General features: G+C 52.0%; 3 protein-coding genes across 3 annotated transcripts in view; 1 reads left to right on the top strand and 2 right to left on the bottom strand.

The window, feature by feature from the left end:
• Nucleotides 1–3,231: 3,231 nt before the first annotated feature.
• On the bottom strand, nucleotides 3,232–4,514 carry GatC (glutamyl-tRNA(Gln) amidotransferase subunit C, mitochondrial). The gene is made up of 2 exons (XM_037229836.1): nucleotides 4,061–4,514; nucleotides 3,232–3,576 (listed from the first exon to the last, which is right to left on the bottom strand). Exons 1-2 carry the CDS (start codon nucleotides 4,378–4,380, stop codon nucleotides 3,378–3,380), a joined length of 519 nt encoding a protein of 172 aa, XP_037085731.1. The 5' UTR covers nucleotides 4,381–4,514; the 3' UTR covers nucleotides 3,232–3,377.
• A 300-nt stretch (nucleotides 4,515–4,814) lies between these two features.
• TyrRS (Tyrosyl-tRNA synthetase) lies at nucleotides 4,815–6,979 on the top strand. The gene has a single exon (XM_037229935.1). It carries the CDS (start codon nucleotides 4,964–4,966, stop codon nucleotides 6,557–6,559), a length of 1,596 nt encoding a protein of 531 aa, XP_037085830.1. The 5' UTR covers nucleotides 4,815–4,963; the 3' UTR covers nucleotides 6,560–6,979.
• A 1,590-nt stretch (nucleotides 6,980–8,569) lies between these two features.
• LOC119105261 (protein 4.1 homolog) overlaps nucleotides 8,570–9,761 on the bottom strand; it is a 44,732-nt gene continuing 43,540 nt past the window's right edge. The window contains 1 exon segment of the mRNA XM_037228725.1: nucleotides 8,570–9,342. The gene's annotated coding sequence lies outside the window, so the exon portion shown is untranslated.

The raw sequence follows: 9,761 nt of genomic DNA, 5'->3' as shown, positions 1-9,761 counted from the left end.
GTTCTCTGCTTTTGCAGTCCGTCACCTGTACTCACAAGGTCAACTGCACTCAACCCAGTAACAAAGTTAACCGTTCTCTGCTTTTGCAGCCCGTCACCTGTATTCACAAGGTCAATTACACCCAACCCAGTGACAAAGTTAACCGTTCTCTGCTTTTGCAGCCCGTCACCTGTATTTACAAGATCAATTACACCCAACCCAGTGACAAAGTTAACCGTTCTCTGCTTTTGCAGCCCGTCACCTGTATTTACAAGATCAATTACGCTCAGGCCAGTGACAAAGTTAACCGTTCTATGCTTTTGCAGCCCCGTCACCTGTATTCACAAGGTCAATTACACCCAACCCAGTGACAAAGCTAACCGTTCTCTGCTTTTGCAGCCCGTCACCTGTACTCACAAGGTCAATTGCACTCAACCCAGTAACAAAGTTAACCGTTCTCTGCTTTTGCAGCCCGTCACCTGTATTTACAAGGTCAATTACGCCCAACCCAGTGACAAAGTTAACCGTTCTCTGCTTTTGCAGCCCGTCACCCGCATTTACAAGATCAATTACACCCAACCCAGTGACAAAGTTAACCGTTCTCTGCTTTTGCAGCCCCGTCACCTGTATTTACAATGTCAATTACACCCAACCCAGTGACAAAGCTAACCGTTCTCTGCTTTTGCAGCCCGGCACCTGTATTTACAAGATCAATTACACCCAACCCAGTGACAAAGTTAACCGTCCTCTGCTCTTGCAGCCCCGTCACTTGTATTTACAAGGTCAATTACACCCAACCCAGTGACAAAGCTAACCGTTCTCTGCTTTTGCAGCCCCGTCACCTGTATTTACAATGTCAATTACACCCAACCCAGTGACAAAGTTAACCGTCCTCTGCTCTTGCAGCCCCGTCACCTGTATTTACAAGGTCAATTACACCCAACCCAGTGACAAAGCTAACCGTTCTCTGCTTTTGCAGCCCGTCACCTGTATTTACAAGATCAATTACACTCAGGCCAGTGACAAAGTTAACCGTCCTCTGCTCTTGCAGCCCCGCCACCTGTATTTACAAGGTCAATCACACTCAGCCCAGTGACAAAGTTAACCGTTCTCTGCTTTTGCAGTCCGTCATCTGGACTTACAAGATCAACCAATTCAGTCCAGAAGTAGACTACCCGGCCTCCGTCCTGGTACGTCCACCGCGACGCCCAGCGCCAGATACCGTCCGACATATCACCGCCAAACACAGCAGGCTCCCGTCCATCCTCCATTGCGGAACCTTGCATCACCACGCCTGGTCTCTGGTCTGGGGGCCGCAATACTGGGCTGGGGATCGGGTGGTGTCCCCTTTTGGGTCACGCGGAGGAGAGGAGGCCTACTGTGACCCCGTCCGACAGGTGGGGAGGTGTCAAGAGACCAGCATGGCAGCGCACAACATTCATGGTCTGGTCAGGATGGAGATTAGCCCGTTCTCTCACACTGTGTGAGTCGTCACCAGTGTCTGGTTGCCCGTGGTGCAAGGCGTTCAGGCTGGATGGTTGATCACATAGCCCGGTGTCTAGTCCTCTCCCTTTAGATGCGCGTCAGCTGCCACCGCTCTTCCTCCTCTGTCGCTTTTCATGCATGACATTTGATACCGTGCAGCAGCTGCGCAACTGGGTCTGTCTGCCCTCATTTCAAGATCGCTTAATCATCTAACTGGAGCCCGCCCTCCACTCAATCTGTCGCTGGCAGGCCGGTCGTCATCATCGAGATCGACGATCAGTGCATCCTGGGGCGACGGCTCGAGCGCCGCGTCGCCGGTGACGCGAGCAGGATCCGCCCGGCCCCTTCATGTTCCCCATCGGGCGGGTCCTGCCAGACAGCTGTTGTGGGGGCGCCCGCATCCCTCTCTGTCCTAGCTCCCACGAGGCGCGGCGCTCCAGCTTGAGGGCATCGATGTCGTTGCAGCGCGGTTCATTGGGGGATGGGGGGGGGGGGGGTATGTCGATGTTTTCGACGGTAGTCTGACACCGCGCGTCCCTTAATCTGGAGCCTATTTTCTGAGTCGGAATCGGAGTCGATTTAAAATTGTTCTGTGCTGTTCGGAATTGAAGTTAAAAATATATAATGCACTGTAAGTCAGATTCGGAATTGACTTCGCAAACGTGAAATGACGAATAGATACATGGTAATGGAACAAAGACGCCTCCAACGTAAGAAGTTATGGCTATTCTGATGGCCCCTGACAAACCAGGGCCATCAAAAACAAACTAACAAACAAACCTGACAAAACTTGACAAACGACAAACTATGGTCCTGCTTCTGCTTATTTGCAGGATCTTTGGGTCATCTCAGATTTGGTGGCACATTAGGTCGCTGTCTAATAAAAGTCTGCCTGGAAGGTGCTGCGATGTCGCAGGATATAGACGTGGGAACGCGCAAACTTCAGCAACAGTTAATAGGCCCTGGCATTTCGTCTAGAAAAAAATCCTTGCCGTATTTCAGACGACTGATGACAATAAACGCCTCGTGAAATGGCTCAAAATGCTCGGATGTTGTTTGACGGCATTGGGACCCGCTAGTGTCCTCATCATCAGCTTTGCAACCGGTGACACAGGAGTTTGTCACACGGTAACACGCACAAGGTAACGCGCTCCGTGTTCTCTCGCGTCAGAAATGTGGCATATTGTCATCGGCATTCAAGGTAAAATGCCACGGCAGATGAAGCCAGGTCTGGTCGTGTTGAGGATGAATTGTTTGGTAGTTAAAGGATCCTCTTCGGGCACTGGCCCTGGCCGACTTGGGGACCTTAGTCATCACGGTCCACACGCCGTTATGCACTGCGGGGCTCCTGGTCGACGCAGGGGGACCCTTCATCGGCGCTGGGGCCTCGACGAAAGTAAATCGCGGGCCCCAGCTTTGTCCATGCTTGAGAAAAAAAACGTCCGGCCGGGACCGACACGGAGCCAGCTGTTTGGTTCTGGCGGTGACCGGATGACGTAGAGGCCCTCATACACTTAAAGAGGTCATCAGCGCAAAGGACCCTCTCGCTGACATTTGAAAGTCTGGCCCTGCGGGCCGGGCCTCTTAATACGAGCTCCGGCCAGCTCTGCGGGCCCTAATCGTCGGTTCCCTAGAGCCCTTAGGGCCCCGGGTATTCAAAGACGAAGCCAAACGGAAGTGTCCAGTGACTTACGGGAGAGTATAGCGCGGTAAAAAAGGAAGTACTGACGGCAGACAACGCCTTTAAATCGCTAAAAATAAGTGTAGCATTGGCGATGAGTGTATTCAGCTTCAATGAGACGACAGTAATCACAACTGATGAATCACACGAGCGATGTCGACATCTGTCGCACTTACTCACACATTACCCGGACACGGACTGGCCGACGACACTGGTGACACCCCGAGGTGGCTCAGAGGGTCTCATCGGCCAACCGGTCCTCGCGCTCTCGTGCTGGCGCGGCTGCCTCCTCCTGGTACGTGTTGAGCACCTCTAGCGGCACATTCCCGGGCGGCGCCACGAAGTAGTCGTCCTCGGTGAGGGCGGCGCATGAGGTGATTTCGTCCACTGACGGCGCCTCTTCCACCACGTCCGGCCGCAGCCGCAGGTTCCTGGTGATGTCGGCAGTGCTCAGCACCAATGTATGGTCATGTCTATGCTATGGATGACACCTTTTGCTATATGAGTTGTGCTGCTGCTTTTGTTGTGTGTAGGTAGGTCTACTGCACTGACACAGGCTTAAGTTTGCGATCATGGTAGCATGGCTTTCAAGTGCACTTCTTGGTATGCAGTGCAAAATGTATGCAGTGGGTTCAGGGTTCAGCACTGAGCAAGTCCGATTTTGATCCAAGCTGTCATATTTGTTTAACATGGAGGGAAAGCTTTTCAGTATCACAGTTATCTTGACCTGTTCGCATTTTAGCTTGAGAAAGTTTGCTGCCAGCTAGGTCATAAAGGCACCTCTGAGATTGACATGAGTGGCAGTGAAGGACATAGATGTAACATACTATCACACTCAAGCATGAATGGAGACTGTGAGGTTTGTCTTTGCCTAATTGAACTGACTGAAAAGCCTAAATATGCTTAAAATCTTACCTATCTTCCAGCACAGTATAGAGCGGCTCAATCCCCTCAGTGCAGACATCCCTTATTGTGTCAGCAAACTTGATAGCCTCTGTCAACCTTTGCACTCCTTGTCTATTCCCAAAGTCTACCAATGACAGTCTCTCTAATAATATAATATCTTCTTCAGTAACTATAGGTGCTCCAGCATGCTGTCTTGTGTCAATGGTTGTAGGGCATGAAGGTATATAATGATAAGAAGAAACATTCTTCACAGAAGTGACTCCAGACTTCCACGCTCTTAAAAGACAGTAGACAGGAAATGGATTCACAAGCCTCATTTTACTGATCATGTTACTGAGCTGCCAGAAGTACCTCCAAATAGCTTCACGCTTCAATCAATTTGGAGCCCAGTGGCATTGATTTAAGATGACGAAATGCCCCTTACGATACCGTCACACTGTCGCAGTAACGAGTCATGCACTTCGAATCCCACCACGCATTTTATGCGTCACAGTATGAAGCTCTTGCGCCGTAAATGGTAACAAATATTTGTCTTTTTTCATTGCCCCCAGAAATGACGTCTTGTTTTTTTGAATAATGTATCGATCTAAAAAGTAAATATTCTAAACATTTTAACAATTTTAAAAAAGTCTTGAATTTTTTAAAGTAATTTTTGTCTTTTTTATAATTAATAAGGTCTCATTAATGTTATATGACGTAATTTCATGCTGCTCTTGTCCACACCTTGGCATGTCTGGCAAGGCACATTCACCATCACCTCGCATCCGGTCCGCGTTTCCCTGAGTTCGTGAGCAGCTGTCGCTGTGTGGTTCTGAGTGTTGAAGGCTGGCGCGAAAATCGTGGGAGGTATCTGTTCAGTGAGCGTAATCGAAATACCACAGTGCTTTTCCAGTACTGGTTGACAGTGGCGAGATGGCCCCTGTCGATCTCAACAGCGGTGCGAATGACGGTGGCTCGGGCATGGAGGAGAAGCTTCACCTGATAACTCGCAACCTGCAGGAAGTTTTGGGCGATGATCGAATGAAAGCTGTCATGAAGGAAAGAGACCTCAAGATCTACTGGGGGACTGCTACCACTGGAAAGCCTCATTTGGCTTATTTTGTTCCTATGTCCAAGATTGCTGACTTTCTCAAGGCAGGTTGTGAAGTAACCATTCTTTTGGCTGACCTCCATGCTTACCTAGACAACATGAAAGCACCATGGGACCTGCTAGCTTTACGCACAGAGTATTATGAGCGTGTCATCAAGGCGATGCTCAAGGCAATTGGTGTTCCATTGGAAAAACTCAAGTTTATCAAGGGGACTGACTATCAGTTGAGTAAAGAATTTACTCTTGATGTCTACAGATTGACCTCAATGGTGACTGAGCATGATGCCAAGAAGGCTGGCGCTGAGGTCGTGAAGCAGGTGGAGCATCCACTTTTGTCTGGACTTCTGTACCCAGGCCTGCAGGCTCTCGATGAAGAATACTTGCACTGTGACACTCAGTTTGGGGGCATCGATCAGCGCAAGATCTTCACATTTGCTGAAAAGTACCTGCCTCAGTTAGGCTACAAGAAGAGATCTCATCTGATGAACCCCATGGTCCCTGGTCTGACAGGAGGAAAGATGTCATCCTCAGAAGAGGACAGCAAAATTGATCTCCTGGACTCAGCTCCAGCTGTCAAGAAAAAGCTGAAAAAGGCTTTCTGTGAGCCAGGCAACATAGCTGACAATGGTGTCCTTTCATTCTGCAAGCATGTCATTTTCCCCCTGCTGGGTTCAGAGAAATTTACCATCGAGCGGGCGCCGGAGAATGGTGGCAACGTCGACTACTCAGACTTTAATGGCCTGGAGGCTGCCTTTGCTGAGCAGCAGATTCACCCAGGCGACCTCAAGGCCACTGTTGAGCGCCACCTGAACCGCCTGATGGAGCCCATCCGGCAGGAGTTCGAGTCGCCCGAGCTGAAGAAGCTCGTGCAGCGCGCCTACCCGCCGCCGGGCAAGAAGCCCGCCGCCGCCGCCGAGCAGGACGGACCGCACCGGCTGGACATGCGCGTCGGTCGCGTCGTCTCCGTGGAGCGGCACCCGGAGGCCGAGACCCTGTACGTCGAGCGGATCGACCTGGGCGAGCTGGAGCCGCGCACCATCGTCTCCGGCCTCGTGCAGCACGTGAGCGAGGACGAGCTGCGCGGCCGCCTGGTGGTCGTGCTCTGCAACCTGAAGCCGGCCAAGATGCGTGGCGTCGAGTCGCGTGGCATGCTGCTGTGCGCGTCGGCGGAGGAGCCGCGCGCCGTGCGGCCTCTCGACCCGCCGGCGTCCGCGCGCCCCGGCGACCGCGTGCTCGTCGAGAGCTACGAGACGGGCGCGCCCGACGAGCAGCTCAACCCCAAGAAGAAGGTGTGGGAGAAGCTGCAGGCCGACCTGAAGACGTCGGCCACGGGCGTGGCGGAGTGGCAGGGTAACCCGCTCATGGCCAAGGACGGCGCGGTCACCTGCACGGCGCTCAAGAGCGCGCCCATCAGGTAGCGGGATGGTGCGGCGCGCGTCTTCGTACAGACAGTCGTCGTACATCTGTCTGTGTCTATTTTGATTATTTCTAAGCGACGTTTGGCTCTGGGGTGGTGAGATGTTCGACGGAGCGGTGGGCGCGGTGATGTGGGTGGCAGATGAAAGGAATGAGGCTAGCCGTTGGAAATTACCTGGTCGTGGCTCTTGTGAAGGCTTTGGATACTTTTGCCGCCATGGCATGTGTTCACCTGATTCTGAGCGCGCGGTTTTGACAGGCGTTTTATCAGTCATCTAGCGTGATCTCCACGCTCCAAAATGACGGGCGTGGCTAGCAGTTTTAGCATCTCCCTGTCATGCACAGTGTACCAAATAGTATTTAATTAACGTTATTCTCTGCTTATCGCACGCTGTTGGCTTTGGAATAAACTGTTGCACCCTGATGGTGTTTTGCATAGCTGTGCGGATTTCTATGCTGGGATCGTGTTCAGGGGGGCTGAGCATGTTGACATTTGCCAGAATGTGTGACGATGGGGTAGGGAAGCTTGGTTTCCCTCCAAGCCAGAGTGGGTCTGGCAGGTTTAATGTCGCTTATTATTTACCAGGCTTGTTGGGCTTTCTGTTTTAAATCTTGTATGGGGTTTGTTCCCGTAGGGTAGGGATCAAGTCTGCGCAACACGCTTTGCTTGTTAGGGATTGGTTCCAAAGCCATGCTTGCGAAGTATGGGGTATTTTTAAGCAGGGCGTGAAGGGCCAAAAGTTTTTTCTCAGCTACTTCCGAAGGCATGATGAGATCGGATGTTTTTCAGCGCTCTGGATGTTATTGATTTATATAGAATCGGGACTGACTGATCATATAGTGGGTCACGATGCACCGAAGAGTTCTCATGCCGCATGTATTAACTCAGATGGACGCGCCTTTGTGCGGAACAGTTTCGGTAGCCTGCAACCTACGCTGCAAGAGTGCTGTCTTTTGAAGCCAGGCCGGATTACTGGTATAATGACGCCTGCTTGGGCGAAGCACCTAACTTGCGGGCAGGTACAAGTACCTGCATCTGCACATGTACGCACGTGCAGCAGGGCACAGCGGAGCACGGATCAACATGAGATTGGAGAAGCGGCACAATAAAACCAGGTCTAAATCAGACCAAAAAGGTAATGGGGTCGTGGTAAATGCTCACGGTATCGAGAGTATTCTGTCCGTCCGTACGCCCACGGAGCCATGAAACACTGTTGTCTCTTCGGATATTGACTGCTTGATGATGGCATTTGATGAAAATTGAAATGTGATTCTATTATTTGCGTTTTTACCAGGCTTTCCTCCTATTGTAAGATTATGGTGTTGTGGTTCAAGTAGATCGTGTTTCCCTTCAAGTCGGGATTGTCAGCCGTTAGCTAGGGTAGAGGTCGAGATTCCGCAGCTAAACACGTTCATTCATTATGTTCAGTCAGAGCTGGTAGCTCACGCCAGGGGATACGGATAAGACTGAAGTACTCGCAAGTGTTCCTAGATGGCATCATCAAAACACCACATTGTGCGCGAAACAGTCACTGTCTGCTGGCCCTATCATTTAGTGAGAACAAACATTTTTATAAGTGGACTTAGGCATCTGCGGATTTTCTTTGCATATAGAAGATCGTGGGCTAAGACGCAGATTTTTCTTGGGAATGTGTTCCTTACCCCGCCGCAGTGTAGCAGCTATTTGGTCTTACCAGCACTGAAAAACTTCGCTACTTTCCCCGTTTCAACAGTCTCTCCATTCGATGCTGGATAGTGCTACCCCATTTAACTGCTGTTTCTCTTACCCCAGACCGAGTCCATAAGACATGAAGCGCAGCTCTAGACTGCAGGATGGAATCATGGGAAGACTCTTTCGATAATGTATAATGGAGATGAGTACAGAACTTCGACGCCGAGTCGTCATCACCACGCCTCTCACAGACCTTGACGCAGTACCAGACTTTCTAACATGTTACCTTCAGATGTTTTAACTCCTTTCACACATGTCCCCTTGTCACGATAACACATGATATCTTAAGTCCATATTTATTGATAAATGATACAACTAGGTACACGGGTGCCCTACGGCAATGCTTCCAAAAGAAAACGATGATTACTCTAGCTGTCATATAACAATCTCTTCTTCATGGCGTCTACACAATTCTGGAGCAGCTAGACGTTTGGGGTACGGGCAGGCGGCTGCGGCACAAAGCACACTCAATATACGCCGGTCTTGGGCCGGGCGCTGCCGCGGTGATTCCGTAGTCGACGAAACGTGAAACGTACAAAATATTTATCCAACACAACAAGCTGCCAGCTTTGTTCAACCAATACAAAATTGATTTAAACCATTCGACAACCAACGGCGACGCAATCTCATGCGCCGCGCGCCGCTCGACAACATGACCGAAGGCGGCGCTTGCTTCAGTATAAGGCCAACGAAACCGACCGGGCCGCGGGTCGAACGAAGACGAAGCGGCATGCCGTCCACGGTCCACATGCGCGGCGCGGATCAATCAGCGCGCTCTGCACACCACGCCACTCAGCCGTCTCTCTCACACACACACCACGTCACATCGCCGCGGTGTGACGCCACACCGCCGTGGCGTGACGTCACATACGCGGTCGTCATCGGCGGGCCCACAGCTGGAAAGGCCGGCGGACTTGCCGCGGGGAACACGGGGAGCTGCGCAAGCGAGAGGGGAAGGGCGGCGCGTCGCGCCCAGGGAATGTCACGGCCGGCCGACGGACGGGCGCGCAGCCGCGCCGCCGTCGGAGAGGGCGCTCGGCGCTGCGGCGACGTCTGCGGACACAGAGGGCAGCACTGAGGCGGCGCACACGGCCCGCGGACCGCGCCAGTCTGCCGCCGGTCCGTCCGGCAAAGTCAGATTACAGCGAATCGCTAAGCCAGCTGTTTTCTCCGTGTATTGGCAGTGGTGCTGTATATGCATAGATAAGTTCCTATTTCACGATATCGATAGCCTTCACCCTGTAAAGCACGTACGCACCCCTTGTATCGTTCATGCCAGCCGTTCGGGTTGAACGTTTCTACGTTGAAGCATTCGCACAAGGCTGGCCCCACCAGCGCCGAGACCGAACATCCACGCCGCTGCTGAGCGTACATTCAAGATAACTGCCCACATACGACCACCACCGGTCGGTCTGCCGACACAGCCGAGCATGACCGCCTCACAGCGTCACAGGCTGGCATCCACCGGGAGC

This window comes from Pollicipes pollicipes, unplaced genomic scaffold (assembly GCF_011947565.3).
Source record: "Pollicipes pollicipes isolate AB1234 unplaced genomic scaffold, Ppol_2.1 Scaffold_6138;HRSCAF=7277_pilon_pilon_pilon, whole genome shotgun sequence".
Lineage (NCBI taxonomy): Eukaryota > Metazoa > Arthropoda > Thecostraca > Pollicipedomorpha > Pollicipedidae > Pollicipes > Pollicipes pollicipes.
Note: the sequence above shows the minus strand (reverse complement) of the source record. Positions and strands in the feature narration are given on the sequence as shown.

Coding starts and splice junctions, on each gene's coding strand:
- TyrRS (XM_037229935.1), top strand. CDS start 4,964: ATGGCCCCTGTCGATCTCAACAGCGGTGCGAATGACGGTGGCTCGGGC.
- GatC (XM_037229836.1), bottom strand. CDS start 4,380: ATGATCAGTAAAATGAGGCTTGTGAATCCATTTCCTGTCTACTGTCTT. Junction 3,577..4,060: donor TATACTGTGCTGGAAGATAG/GTAAGATTTTAA, acceptor CGACATCACCAG/GAACCTGCGGCTGCGGCCGG.